The sequence below is a fragment of the Equus przewalskii genome, chromosome 19, assembly GCF_037783145.1.
Source record: "Equus przewalskii isolate Varuska chromosome 19, EquPr2, whole genome shotgun sequence".
Classification (NCBI taxonomy): domain Eukaryota; kingdom Metazoa; phylum Chordata; class Mammalia; order Perissodactyla; family Equidae; genus Equus; species Equus przewalskii.
The window spans coordinates 40999075-41013978 of record NC_091849.1 but is presented as its reverse complement, the minus strand read 5'-3'; the positions used below and the strand labels follow the sequence as shown (position 1 = coordinate 41013978).

At 50.7% G+C, this 14904-nt stretch overlaps 1 protein-coding gene across 3 annotated transcripts; it reads right to left on the bottom strand.

Annotated features, from left to right (window-relative positions):
• Positions 1-2000: 2000 nt before the first annotated feature.
• NCR2 (natural cytotoxicity triggering receptor 2) lies at positions 2001-14003 on the bottom strand. Of its 3 annotated transcripts, none has more exons than XM_070584595.1 (7): positions 13717-14003; positions 11241-11314; positions 10756-11097; positions 4828-4887; positions 4079-4208; positions 3856-3939; positions 2001-3273 (listed from the first exon to the last, which is right to left on the bottom strand). In XM_070584595.1, the coding sequence occupies exons 2-7, from the start codon at positions 11293-11295 to the stop codon at positions 3018-3020; spliced, it is 927 nt and encodes a 308-aa protein (XP_070440696.1). In that variant the 5' UTR covers positions 11296-11314; positions 13717-14003; the 3' UTR covers positions 2001-3017. The 3 variants fall into 3 exon arrangements, with proteins under 3 accessions (XP_070440696.1, XP_070440695.1, XP_070440694.1); XM_070584594.1 differs by having other exon boundaries at positions 11241-11342; positions 13717-13977; XM_070584593.1 differs by having other exon boundaries at positions 3856-3966; positions 11241-11342; positions 13717-13969.
• Positions 14004-14904: the final 901 nt, after the last annotated feature.

The following is a 14904-nucleotide window of genomic DNA, read 5'->3' as shown; positions in this document are numbered from 1 at the left end:
TCAGAGTTGGGACTAAGGAGGGGAGCCACTATTCTTGTTGACCACTTGATTGGGTGACTGAGGCAGGGAAGAGGACAAGACCATTGGGAGAGAGGAGGTCAAGGAACCGAGAGGCCAGGGATTGGGAAGGATTATCTCTGAGTCTACACGGGCCCAAGTGCACCAAGGATTATGGCAGGAGCAGTGAGAGTGGCTCACTAGCCGGGGGTTAAGACCAACGAAGAAGAAAGAGGAGTTCTCCTGATTGTGTGGGATCTGCGACAGTGATGGTGGTCCATGGTACAGTCTGATGGCCGGAAATCAACTTGTTGGGCTGGTTTAGGGAGGACTCCTGTCCTAAGATAGGCAGCGGCAATAAGGAGTGAAGAGGACACTGTCCCCACCTTCAGGCCCACTGGCAGAAGGCCAGGGAGAGCGAAAACCACGACTTGTGCGAACTACAGAGAAAGCAGTGTTCTCAGAGGCAGACTTCAGGGAGAGTAAGAGCGTGCCATTCTGAGAAGCTGAGAGCATAAGGGCTTGTGCTGCCGACTCTATGTTTTAGAGGACAGAGTGAAAAGATTTATGGATTTTGGGAAGAGTGGGAAATGGGGCTAACTTAATGAATTTATAAGGTCTCATTGAGAGGTGATTCTGGGTGACGAGAGAAGACCAGGGCACCCTGGGCCTCGTGTAGTCACTGGAGTGAACAGGGATAAAGGAATGAAGAGGCTGGTCTGGGGCGATGGAGGGGGAGCCAGGAGTCTTCACAGAAGCAGAGGGACGTCTGGGATCTCACTTACTCCTCCTCACGGGGGCGGGTGCTGAGAGGGTTGGTTTGATGGAAAATCTGAGGTGCCCCTCTACTTCTGCTAAGGAGCTGTGGAAGCTGTGTGAGGGAAGTGGCAGTAGATGGGTAAGTAGGGTATAAAGCCAGCTTCAAGGATAAAGAGAGGGCTCCATAAAAGTTTTGAGGATGGGTGACAATTGGATGACTTTAATGGACCAGAGAAGGATGGGAGTGGGAGAAATAAGAAGCAAGTCATTTTTATCTCAGGACCTCAAAAAGTCTTAGAAATTGGAGGCATGAGCATCTCAGAAGGCAGAGGAGAAGCGGGGGCTGGGAACCAGAGAGTAGGTTGAAAGTCCGCTTGAGAAGCAGTTCCACTCCTCTCCTTCCGTGAGACTAAGAGTGGGTCAGCTGCCCACATCCTCTCTGCTCTCATCCAGCACCCTGCAAAGAACTTCAAGTTAGTCTCTGATGAGGGTGCATCACAGAGATGCTCGCTCAGGGCACCACTGAGCGGGACAGTGTGTTTCAACAGGGGGCTGAGGGAGTGATACAGACCCTGGGCATGGGGCTCCTTCGCTTTGCTGCAGTTGGCGCCTAGAACCCTGGCATCCAGGCTTATACCCCCAAGGAGGACAGTCTTTCTGGAGAAACTGAGCTGTCAAAGAAAAAAACAAAACCATGCTTGTCTTAGTCTATTGGGGTTGCTATAACACAAATACCACAGATCGGGGGACTTGAATGACACACATTTATTTCTCACAGTTCTGGGGGCTGGGACATCCAAGACCGCGACTCGGCAAATTGCATGTCTGGTGAGGGCTTCCTGGTTCACAGAGGGCTGTCTACTCGCCGTGTCCTCACACCGCGGAAGGGGGTAGGGACCTTTGTGGGGTCTCTTTTGTAAGGACACCAATCCCATTCATGAGGGCTCCACCCTCATGACCTAATCACCTCCCAAAGGCGCACCCCCCAACTAATTCCATCACTTTGGGGGTTAGGATTCCAACATACGAATTTGGTGGGGACACATTCAGTCCATTAAAATGCTCTTGCCCAATCAGTCTAGAGTCCATGACACACACACTGGGCATCCAAACCTTTAAATATGGATGGGCTGCCGAGAAGCAGCAGAGGTTTCCAGAAAGATCTGAGGAAAGACAGAGGCCAATGAAAGGAGAAAACAAAAGATACAAAAAGGCACTTGGAGGAAACAGAAAATAGACAAGGCTTAAAAAAAACGTCAAAAGTTAAAACTTTAATATTGCCAGAAAAAATATGGCATCCCCAAATAAAACATGCAGGTGAAAAAGGAACGTTCAGAGAACAAACGGACCATTTAGAAACTTGAACATGTGCTTGCATAAATAGTAAACCTTTGAATGGAAGACTTGGACTGCAACCTTGAGGAACTTTCCCAGAAAGCAGGAATAAAGAAAAATGGATGAAGAACAAGAGAGAAAAGATAATAAAGTTAGAGGCTCAGTCTGGAAAGTCCAACACTGAGATAACAAGTGTCAGAGAGAGGACAGCAGTAGGGAGGGTCAGCGCCGGGCGTCAGACCAGGGCCACCTCGCTCGTGGTCGTGAGGAGCGTCCTGCTCAACTTGTGCAGAAAAAGGAGGGTTCACTTCTCTCCCGAGCCTGTGGCCATCTTGGTGGCACAAGAAGGACAGCATGGGGGATGCACAGTGACATGGTGACAAGGGGTGGCTGACCTTGGCAGAGCCTGGGGCCCTGAAATGACCCTGGACTTCAATTCCCACACAGTCAAAGTGCACAGAGGCGTTGTTGAGAGGGATGTATAAGGGGGAACAATCTGGGACGTGGAGAGCAAAGGCGGGACACCAGTTAGGTGACTGACATAGTGGTCCACACAGAGGTGCGAGGTGACGGGTTTTGGAAACGAGGAGGAAGAGACGGAAGCAACAGAGAGAAGCGGATAGAGAGGCTTTGGCAGTGTGTGGCTGAGCAAGGGGAGAGGGAGAGAGAGATGTCGGCAGTGATCTGGGGCGTGGCTGAGCTGTGGGGCTATAGGAGGAGGATGAGAAGGAGGGAGAGCAGGAGGTGGGGGTAGAGGAGGAAGGGAAGAGGAGGAGTGGGAGCTGTCAGCAGTGGTGACTCTGATTTGGTGGAAAGGTGCTGTCCTGGGCTTTGGCTCCCATGTCTGGACGGTGCTGGCCCAGAGGCAAACACAGTGTGAGCCAGCAGTGGGCCTGGACCTGGGCGGGGGCGGAGCTGGGAAATCCTCAGCACTGGAGTGAGGAAGGTAGCCAAGGGCGCTGGCTTAAGTTCTGGGAGGCTTTGGCCTTTTCTTCGCGGGAAAGGCAGAGTTCAGAGGTCAGGGAGGAGCTCCTGAGGACTGCAGGGAGACTGGCCGTCCTTCTTGGGTCCCGAGGCTCAGCAGGAAGTGCCCAGGGGCCTGGTCTGCGCCGAGCTGGGCACGTCAGAGACCTCCCTCTGTGCCGCACATGTCGATTCCTTAAGGTCCTGAGATGTGAGGTCCTGAGAGGGAGAAACACGTGAAACCACTGGCATCGTTCTCTGGCCGTGTCCCTCTCTCCCCACGCTGGCTCCTGGCCTGACCTGGTCCTGTCTCCATGTCCTCCTCACTCTCTCATTGGCCCTGCACCTTTTCCTCAGCCCCACCTCTGTGCTCCCTCGTGTGTCCCCTTCTCCCCAGAGCTTGTGACTCTCCCTCCTGTGTAACCCTCTTTCCCTCAGGACTTAGGATGAGGCAGCTTCTGAGATGGGGGCTGCGCATAGGCGTTGGTTCCATGAAGGGCAGGCGGTGGGAGGGACTTCTGGTTGTTCCTGTCGGTGTTACTGACGGAGGGATGAACGGAGGGATGAATTAGAGGGGGAGGGAGAGTGGGGAGGGGTGGGAAACGTGGACAAGATGCGTGAGAGTTTACAGCTGAAAGACAAAGCTGAGCTTGTAACGAACACCCAAGATGGATGGATTCAGTGAGGGTTTAATCTGGAGAGTGCTGTTGATTATAATTTTTTCCCCTCCAACTCTCTACCCAGGGACAGAGGCTGTTCCCTGCTCCATTTCCCCCCAAGTCCAGCCTGAACCCCACTCACCAGACAAACAGGGCTGACAGCACCAGGCTCTTGGCCACGAGGAGTCCACACAGCAGGGGCACCAGGGCACTGGGGGCTGCAGGACTGGAGTGGGGGGTGGGGTTTTGTTGCCTGGAGGACAGAGGGACAGAAAGGGGAGAGGACCGAGCCTGGGGTGGCAGCTTCTGTCCTTGGGCCCCTGAGCCAGGCCCGTGTGTGGATGAGGGTCGCAAGCTGAACTCACCGTGAAGGGGCGGTGATAGCAGAGGAAGCCCCGGGGGTCTCTCCAGCTCTTCCAGTCGGGGACACACAGCTCTGGGTCTGTGATGAGACCAGGTCATGGGGAGCCCAGGTGGCCTGCATGGAGGCAGAGGCTGCCAAGGAAAGAGATGGGACCTTGGTTAGCAGATGGGATGGCCCACCTGTTCCTGCTGGCAGGAAAGCTGGAACAGGGGACCGGGCTGGACTGAGAACAGAAGCTCATCAGCCTAGGAGAAAACCAATTTGGGGAGTGGGGACTGGTGTGTGAAGTCCCCCGGCTCAGGACTAGACAGACCTGCGGCCCAGGCTCTATGTGGGGCCTGTGGAGGTGTCCCTGGGTCCAGGAGGAGCACTGGAATAGGAGTCAGCAGGCCCGGGCCTCCCTCTGAGCTGCTCCACATCTTTGGATGGGCCCTCTTTACCTCTGGGCCTCCCCAAGTGTGGAAACAGCCACGGTCTTTAAGGAGCTCTCATCTCTGACATCGTTCCCTTTCGCACACTTCTGGGGCCGTTAGGGGAAGGGGGAGCCTCATGGGGAATTTTAAGGGCTGCTGTCACGGCCCTGTCCCTCCTGGTTCTGTGGCAGAGCCTAGGCCAGCCCGCAGGCCCCACTGCCTCAACGGCCTGGGTAAATACCTTTTATGGAGCCCCCTCTTGACTCTGAGACTTTGTGACCTGCCTGCTGACCACCTGCCCTGCTTGCTCTTCTTTCCCAGGAAGACCCAGACCTACCCGTGCTCGGATCCCGTGGGGGAGGCTGTGGGGAGGGCATCTCTGGAGAAGTCTTGGGGGCTGTTGAGGATAAAGAGAAGACAATGGCTGCAGAGGGCAGAGGGAGGCCCAGATGGGAAAGACACAGTGTCGGCCCCAACGCTGTGACAGGAAGTGGGGGCTCTCAGCGTCCTCGGCCAAGTCTACACACACACCCAGGGTCCTTGAGGGGAGCAGTCTCCCGCAAAGGGGGGGGAAAGAGAGGGTCAAGGGCTGGGAGAGGCCCAGAGGAGAGAGGGTGCCTGAGGCTGGGACACCCCTGGGCTCAGGGGCTGCCCTGGACGGTCTTCCCTGGAGAGAGTCCCAGGCTGACAGGCATGCGGACACCATCCTGTCCCACAGGAACACTCTCTCCAAGCCTGCCCAGAATGACAGCTGGGAACTACCCATGTTCCCAGCCTGGAGGAGGTCCTTGAGACGCTCAGAAAATTCTAGTCCTGGGCCACTGAATGTGTGACGGGCTGGCGCCGGTCCACAAATTGCAACCTGCTTGCCACAAAGTAAATACAGAAATTAGGAGTAAGGATTTTGAGATTTTATATCAATTTGACATTGCCTCAAGGTCCAAGCAAGATTAGTAAACTCATCTGGTTGAACGGGATATAGATAAGTCCGAGTGCTGCCAAAGTGGCACAGAGAGCTGCGCATGGAGCAAGCTGTGTGCCAGTAACACACAGTAGGACCGTATTCCTGCCTGTGATACGTTAAGGTTAGTTGGTCAGTTATAACCCAATAGTGTATAAACACCTGAAAAAATTATTTTTATCATTTGTTATTTTTGCCATCATTTTAATTTTCAATCAAACCTGTTTTTTTTTAAGTTTAGAGTTTAACATGATTAGCTAATTTAGAGTAGTAATTAGCTAATTTGATTACTAATTAACACATAGCAAAACAAAAGTCACTGAGCTTTTCATCAAGAAAAGACATATCTTTTCTGACTGTAGCAGTAATAATAAACTAAATGATGATAGTGGAATTGCTTTCAAAGAAAATTTCCCTTCTGAAGTTACCCCAAAGAGTTTGTACTGGTTTTATTGGAAAATGTCATCCCTCCTTGTGGTGGGCATAACAACAGCCCCCTGGATGTCCACATCCTAGGTTCCAGGAACCTGTGAATATGTTCCCTTACATGGCAAAAGGGACTTTTCAGAGGTGGTTAAGATTAAAGACGTTGAGATGGAGAGACTATGTGAGTGCGTCCCGTCTAATCACGAGGACTTAAAAGCAGAGAATGTGCCCCAGCTACAGACAGAGAGGAAAGGATCTTTGGCTTTGAAGGTGGAGGAAGGAGGCCATGAGCCAAGGAATATGGCCGCCTCTAGAAGCTGGGAAAGCTCTCCATAGACAGCCAGCAAGAAAATGGGACCTCCGTTTTATAGCTCTAAGGAACCAAATTCTGCCGAAGATCTGAATGAGCAACAAATGGACTCTCTCTAAGAACCTACAGGAAGGAACACAGGCTGCTGGCATCTTGATGTTAGCCCAGAGGGGCCCACAGTGGACTTCCGATCCACAGAACTGGGAGATCACACATCTGTGGTGTTGTAAGCCACGGTGTTGGCGGTAATTCGTTACGGCAGCGATGGGAAAGTATGGCGCTCAGAGAGTGTGAGTTTTGTAACTATGATTCATGGCGAAGTACTAAAACCCAGTGAGTTATTTGTTGAGATGTACTGGCTAATGAAGCAAAAACATCATAAAAACAAATGGCATTTACATACAAAACATGAAAACACAAGTTCAAAACAAACTAATCATTTTTAACAACAACAAAAAAGAGCATTAAATTAAAGAGCTCTTGGAGGGGCGGCCTCATGGCTGAGGGATTAAGTTCGCGCGCTCTGCTTCAGCAGCCAAGGGTTTCCATGGTTCAGATGCTGGGCGCAGACCCAGCACCGCTCATCAGGCCATGCTGAGGCAGCGTCCCACACAACACAACCATAGGCACTCACAACTAGAATATACAGCTATGTACTGGGGGGGCTTTGGGGAGAAGAAGAAAAATAAAAAGAAGAAGATTGGCAACAGCAACAGCTGTTAGCTCTGGTGCCAATCTTTAAAAAAAAAAAATGCTCTTGAAAGCAGTCAATATTTCACATATAAACTCTAATGTTTTGTGGGCTTCTTGTGAAATTGCTAAGACTAAAACTCTGTCTATAATTGCTGAAACAGCGTTGAAAGACTGCAAGGCAGATGTTTGCTTCACGGTGTTGGGTTAATCTATAGCAAGGAAGGGAGCTTAAATAGCACAAACCAGGACATTTTAGCTCCACGTATTCAGGAATTAGCTAATGATATGGAAGATCCACTCCCAGAATGAATACAGTCATGGGCCCCATAACAAAGTTTCGGTAAATGAGGGACCGCATATATGATGGTGGTCCCATAAGATTAGTACCTTATGGCCTAGGTGTGCAGGAGGCTGCACCATCTAGGTGTGTGTAAGTGAACTCTGTGATATTTGAACAACAATGAAATCGACTAATGACACATCTCTCAGAACCTACCCCCATTGTTAATTAACACATAACTGTAAAGCTAGCAAAGTATTTTTCACAGCAAGTTGAAAAATGCACAAATATTGCTAAGATAGCTATTCTCTTACTATAGGTGCAATCTGAAGGAGTATGTTCTGATGGCTGCAGTTGCTATGACAGGGAAGCATTCTGGAGTAGCATTCAGATTAAGGAGCCTTGGGCCAGAATGTAAATCAACGCACTGCTTCCTTCACTGAGAAAGTCTTGTTATGAAAAACACTCAGCTGAACTGAACGGCATGCTTAACAACGTGGTAAAAATTGTGGATTACATAAAGATGAATGTACAGAATTTGAAATCATTCTCTTTATTATGTGATGACACGGAAACTGATCCTAAGCAGTCGTTATCGAATGCCACGTCGAGAATCTTTGATCCACGGGAAGAACTCCTAATGTTTGCGCAAGACAGAAATCAGTTTAGTACCAGCTTTTTAAAGATGTGAATTTCACAGTCAGACTTGTTTCTGTTAGAGCTTTGATATTAATATTTCCATGCAAGGAAGGAAGGCAACGTGTTTTTCAATGGCAAATAAAATCTAAGGACAAAAACAAAAGAAGCTTAGAAGGATAGCTTCTATAAATTATGTCGTGTTCTGAATTTAATAAAAATGATCAACAAAATAGGTGATGATCTCAATATTGCGCATCTGCAAAAGTACGTACTCATAGAAAAGCTTTAATAATTTGATAGAATGTTTTGACTTTTATTTTCTGTCAAAAGAAGATATATGCATAGGAAAGTCATAGATTCAGAATCCATTTTTTTCATCAAAAGATAATTTAAATATAATTATACTTTATAATAAAATTTTGGAACTAGCTACTGATGAAGGATTGAAAATGCATTTTGAAAATACAGCATCACGTGCTTCCTTTTGTAAAAGTTAAAAATACTGAGCTTGTTGAGATTGCTTAAAAATATTTTTTTTGTATTTCTGTCAACACACGTCAGTGAGACCAGTTTTCTGCTATGAGTGTTATTAAAACAAAGCATCAAAACAATTTCTTTATACATTTTCCCCTGAGAGTTATGATGTCACTAATGTTACTCAGATTAGGTAAGTTAATAAGCAAGAAGAATGCTCATTTGTCACATTAAAATCTTCAAATGTGGATATTTAGAGTGTTTGTTCCAAGTGTGAATATTGACATTTAATACAGAAAATTGCTATTTCACTTCTAACTTTGTGTTTAGTTATGATTGTTTATTTATGATTGTTTTAGTTATGATTTAATTATGATCAGTTTTGTTTGGTTAGTAACAAAAGTTACTGGTATAATAAAATGTTACAGGTATAATGTTAAGCTACTACATCAATTACCTGCATGTACACTTTCAATGAACGTGTGTAATTTTTTTAAGTTTTTTTTAAGTTTTAAAAATTTTTTCTATATTTCCTTTTTCTCTCAAAGCCCCCTAGTACATAGTTGTGTATTTTTAGTTGTGGGTACTTCCAGTTGTGGCATGTGGGACGCCGCCTCAGCATGGCCTGATGAGTGGTGCCATATCCGCGCCCAGGATTCGAACCCTGGGCTGCCGAAGCAGAGCACTCGAACTTAACCACTGGGCCAAGGGGCCAGTCCCTGTAACTTTTTTTGTTCTTTTTCTCCGCAAAGCCCCCTGGTACATAGTTGTATATTCTTCGTTGTGGGTCCTTCTAGTTGTAGCATGTGGGACACTGCCTCAGCGTGGTTTGATGAGCAGTGCCATGTCCGCGCCCAGGATTTGAACCAACGAAACACAGGGCTGCCTGCAGTGGAGCACGCGAGCTTAACCACTCAGCCACGGGGCCAGCCCCCTCCCTGTAACTTTTATGATTAAAAGTTTTTTCCCTATGTTATGTTTGTTCTGATTGTATTTGTTGAAATGTAATTTTACACCTGTCAAATCTAATAAGCATTTTGGGCTTGTATTTTATATGTTTTTTCTTATTATGTTTCTGGTGATTTATTTTTATTGTATTTTACCAAAAACATAGTCACTGATGAATTGGAGATTTTTTTTAAAAGGTCCTCTACTACTGCCTTGGTCTGCTCAGGCTGCTGTCACAAAGTACCACGGACTGGCTGGCTTATGAACAGAAACTCATTTCTCACAGTGCTGGAGGCTGGCAGGTCAAGATCAGGGTGGCAGCATGGTGGGGTTCTGGGGAGGCCCTTCTTCCAGGTTGTATCCTCACGTGGCAGAAAGAGGATGCGGAGCTCTCTGGCAGGCGGTCCCTTTATAAGGGCACTAATTCCATTCATGAGAGCTCCACCCTCAGGACCTAACCACCTCCCAGACGCCCCGGTGCAGGGCCATCCCACTGGGGGTTAGGAGTTCAACACACGATTTGGAGGGGACACAAACATTCAGTCCATTGCAACCACGGATACTTTGAGAAGCCCTCATCTAGACTGGGGGTTGGCAAAACTGTTTGTAAAAGGCCAGAGAACAGCTACTTTATGACTTGTGGGCCATGTGGTCTATGTCACAACTACTCATCTCTGCTATTATGATATGAAAACAGCCATAGACATTACGTAAACAAATGGGCATGGCTGTCTTCCCAAAAAACTTTATTTATGGATCCTGAAATTTGAATTTTCTACAATTTTCACGTATCACAAGATATTATTTTACTTTCCATTTTTTCCCAATCATTAAAAAACCATCCTTAGCTTTCAGGGGCTGGCCCCGTGGCCACGTGGTTAAGTTCTCGTGTTCTGCTTCGGCGGCCCAGGGTTTCACTGGTTTGAATCCTGGGCGCAGACATGGCACCGCTCATCAAGCCACGCCGAGGTGGCGTCCCACATAGCACAACTAGAAGGGCCCACAACTAAAAATACACAACTTTGTACCAGGGGGCTTTGGGAGAAAAAAGGAAAAATAAAATCTTAAAAAAAAAAAAATTAAAAAAAAAATCAAAACCGTGCTTAGCTTTCAGACACAGTTTGCTGACCTCTGATCTGGACCAGGAAGAATGGAAAGACCAACATGATACCAACATGGGGAGGGGCGGTTTGTGGCCAGTGGACACACATTTACTTGAGTGCCTACTATGTGCCAGGTACAGGTGTCTTCTCCAAAGATGCCGGGCTGTCTGGGGCTCCCCTTGTCCAGGTCAGAGGAGCTCAGACTGGTCAGCATCCTCAACTGCTCCGTTTGAGCATCTTTGAGGAGGCTTGTAAATCATCGAGACAGACTGTGTGTGAGGGTGTGTGTGTGTGTGCACATATGCAAGTCCCCCGGGCACACATCCCCAACAGCCTTCCTACGAGAGTGGGATAGAGGGCAGCCTGGCTTCCGTGACTAGGAAACCAGGAGGCACCAAAAGGGAGCGAGGGGACCCGGGGAAGAGGCTCACCTGGAGACACCGCCAGATAGAACCTTAAGGACCTATCGACAGAGTTTCCGGAAGTGTGGTAGATTCTGCACCAGTAGTGTCCCGAGTCTTGCTCCTTCAGACCAGTCATGGTGACAATGAAGAAGCCAGCAGCAGGGTCGTCCCAGATTGAGGATTGAGAGATCTGAGTCAGCGTGCGCGGTCTGGAGCTGGTGACCAGCCTGAGGCACGTGAACTTCGACACCTCCTTACACCAGCCTTTGCTCTGGTAGGGGCCACCCCTGGGCGGATACTGGCACCTCACAGAGAGCGTCTGCCCTGCCACACGGTGAAGTTCCTGGGCCTTTGATAGTGCCCATGAGCCTGGGGAACAAGGCTGCTGGTCGGGGCCACGCCAGGACTAGCCCCGCCACCAGCCCTCTGGCCACAGAGCCACTTGCTCCCGGCCCTGCTGTCTCTGTCACCCCCTCTCCTCCCCTCCCAGTTTAAGATCCCTTTCTCCTCACCTGGGAGCAGCAGCAGCAGCAGTAGCAGTTGTGGGGATGGGAACCTCCGGGCCATATGGCCCTTTTCCAGTGTGCTGGTGGGAGAGGACATGGTGGGGGGCACTGGAGAGAGGAAGCCGGGAGCGGGGCCTGAGTCGCTTGCCTCTTCCAGTGCCTCTGAGACAGACGAAAGGAGAGAGGCCAAGGCCCGGGGTGGGGAGCGGGAGACCTGGGAGGGCAGAGGTGAATCTGGACTGGAGGGCACAGCCCTGCCGGGCACACAGCTCCCGGGTCTCTGCAGAGGCGGCTCCTCTCCTCCAGGCCCAGGTGCCCCTTCCTGTGACCAGCCTCTGGAGGAGGAGCCGAGAAGGCCAGGAGGAAACTGTGGTCAAGCAATGGACTGCCCACTCTTTCTCTTCTTTCTCTTTCTCTGTGCACCGCCTCTTCTTTGCAGAGCTCTGGCTTCACCCTCCTTTCCAGGGAAAGTCACGGTGAAGGTGGATGACAAGCTCGGGGCACTTAGGGGTCTGAGCAAGAGCCCTAAGCCCCACTGGCCCCAGGGGTGGTCAGAAGCTTCATGCCCAGACCTGTCTGGTAGATCAGTGACGTGCTTCCACCTAGGGAGGTCTTGTGGGCACTGAGGGGACAGGGGAGGTGGAGATTCAGTTCCAGTGAGGAAGTGTAGGGAGGGTCCCTGGCAGAGGAGGGAGAGAGGGGAGCTGAGAGCAAAGAGATCAGGGGTCTTCAGAGGGGCTGGTGGGAGGATGGACCTGGCATCATCTCTGCACCCTTAACTGTCCACCTGTGGACACTAGAGAAACATTTGTGTAATTAACACCTAAACAGATGAAAGACCCTAACAGCTGTTTCTTTAGTGGATGCTAGCAATTTTAAGATTTAATTTTAAAAAGATGTAATTTACAAAGAAAAAGAAATTAGATAGAGAGGAGGAGAGAGACAGAGACAGAGAGAGAGACAGAGAGAGACTAAGACCACTGCGAGTTCTCTGTGTATGTGTAATTCCGGTGGTGGCCACCGGGGGTCTCTGCAGCCCATCGCCTGCTTCAGGGCGCTCCGCTGGGAGTTATGACTGACAGGCATTCGAGCCTATCAAGGGGACAGGATTCCCAGTTCACTGCTTTGCCCCGCCCCCTTGCCCCTCTCCTCGCCCGGCCCCGATGCAGAGTGAGCATCCGCCAGGATTAGGGCAGAGGGACAGGTAAAAGGAGGACAACGCAGTAGGGCCATCAGCTACCAGTGCCCAGGGACCACAGGTGGGAAAGCAGGATGGAGTTTTCGAACTAGAAAACCTCGGGAACAGTGCCAGCCCCTCGCTTGCCAGATGTTAGTTACAAGGCGGGTCCCCGTGCCCTCTCTCTTCAGTCCCACAGTAGGGGTGTGAGGGGGGCATTACTTTTCTGTTCACATGAGGGCGTTGCGGCCGGGATGTGCTGCTGTAGCCAGGCCAGGCCTCCTGACTGCCAAACGCGGCCTTTCGGCTGGAGTCTTGCCCAGAGACAGGATCAAAAACTGGATTGCACACACACGCAGAGGCGAGATCTGGGCGTCCCCTCGCTGAACCTAATTACGCACCAAAATGCCAAGGGTGCCCTCCTGAAGGGAGGAGGGTGGCTCTGCCTGTTATAGCGGTGTGTCAGGGTGTGTAGCAACTGTTTTCCCATGTTGATTTTCTCTTTTTCTGGGCTCTGCTGATCACGGGGAAGGGCCGCCTCCTCCCTGCAGGCCCCCGAGATCACTCTTTGCCCACAGTACACTATCTCTGTGTTCCACTCTGAGTTGTTCTCTGCTGGGTCAGTGTGGGTCGTCCCTCGCCACCGGACAGGAAGCTCTCTGAGGACTGGATCTGCTCCTTTCTCTGCACTGTGGACTCCCCACCAGTGTGAGTGGGGTGAGCACCCTCTGCCTAGAGTCCAGAGCTCAGCACCCCAGGAGAGGACTCTGCTGGAACCCTCTGGACCCCGGCTCCACTCTGGCAGCTGGGACCTGGAGTCCAGGTTTGGGAGCTGGAGGGAGGGGAGCCTGGGCTTAGGGTGGGGCTGGCCCTGCTCCCAGGGGGCTCAAAATAGCCCCTGTCACAGTGTGAAGTTTTGCAAGAGGGGCTGGGGCATGTCATTGTGGTGGGATTTGGGGTTCCTTCAGAAGTGTCCTCAAGAGATGGGGTGAGGAACCACTGTCACACTACCAGGGCAGGGCACCACCAGCAGTCCTGTCAAAGGGCATGGGGGTCGAGGGCTTGAGCCCTCTGCCCACCCTCTGAGAAGGGAACTCTGGAGCCTCAGTAACTCCTCCCAACCTCGCTGTCACCCTCACAGGAGCCTGGACCGTTGCAAGCAGAGCTAGAGACAGCATGCTCCTGGGGACTCTACTCCTCAACTCCTCCCCCAGACGGGGGCTGGGCCAACCATGGCTCAGTTTCTCTGTCTGTAAAATGGACAGACTGTGCCTTTCTCCTGTCCGTGTTGGGCTATCCACTTACCTCCCTTTGGAGCTTCCTGCCTGTGTCCCCTACTCTGGCGCCATGCAGGGGATCTTGGCAGCCCGGGATGTCAGAGCTGAGTGGGTGTGGGCTCCTTTCTCCCCAGGCCCCTACTCAATAGACACAGTGTCAGATTCACAGGCGCTGATCAGGAGTGGTTCTGATTTCCTTCCAGGTGGGCCTGACCCCACACCCACTGACTTTGCTCAGCATTGGTTCAGTGTCTTCCGTACCCTGGTGCTTTGTATTCCTCATCCATTTAATTCCTCTGAGAGTTCTGTAAGAACAATGGACCTCATCAGTTCCATTGTTACCAGTGAGGAAACTGATGGAACATGTGTCCAGGCTCCCGCACTGAACTGCCTCCCACCTGCCTGCGGGTGGCTCCTGGCGGGACCTCCATCTGGGTGGGCCGGTAGGGCCCTGTTCATGGAGGAGCTTCAGGATCAGGCTGGGGAGCCTGGGCTTCGGGGGGAAGCACTGGGGAGCCAGGGTGGTTCTAGAGGAAGAGGGAGGTCCGAACTATGTTTGAGGGAGCCCTGCCTTGGGAGGGAGAGGCGCATGCAGGAAGCTCCATCGGGCGGCTCTGTCTGCCTTCGATGGGGGCCTGGGGAGGAATCCAGGAACCTGAGCTGGACATATCTGCAGGACGTGGGGGCGAGTGAACAGAAGCAATGCAGGACCGATGTCCCTACAGGCAGGTTAGTTTGTTGTGGAATGTGAGACAAGACACACAGGTTCTGACTCAATTAGCCGAGGTTTCCTCCGTATCATATTGTGCAGTCCAGTTGCGAGGGTTTTGTTGTTAGTGCTTGGTTACAGTGTCTACTTGGTCTACTTGGGCCCGTTTGTTGTGTGTTTTGGGAGATGAGAGTGTATAAGGATCCCAGAGCTCTCAGAGGGAATCAAACCTGTGTCTTTATTCAATTAAAGGAGCCCATTTCACTCTCCTAAGCAGCGAAGTGGTTCTTTATGGAAAGCCAGACATGCACAGGAACAGGGAGCAGCACTCCAGCATTAGGTGAACACCAGTTAGGAAGTCTGCATTTCACTGTTACTTTTCTTAATCTTACATGCCACTCTCTGAGGCAAGCACAGCTGAGCCCAGCCTGGAACAGCTGACCCTCAGCCAACCCTTAGATGCGTGAGCAAGAAGAAATGAAAGTTGTTTCAAGCCCTGAGTTTTGG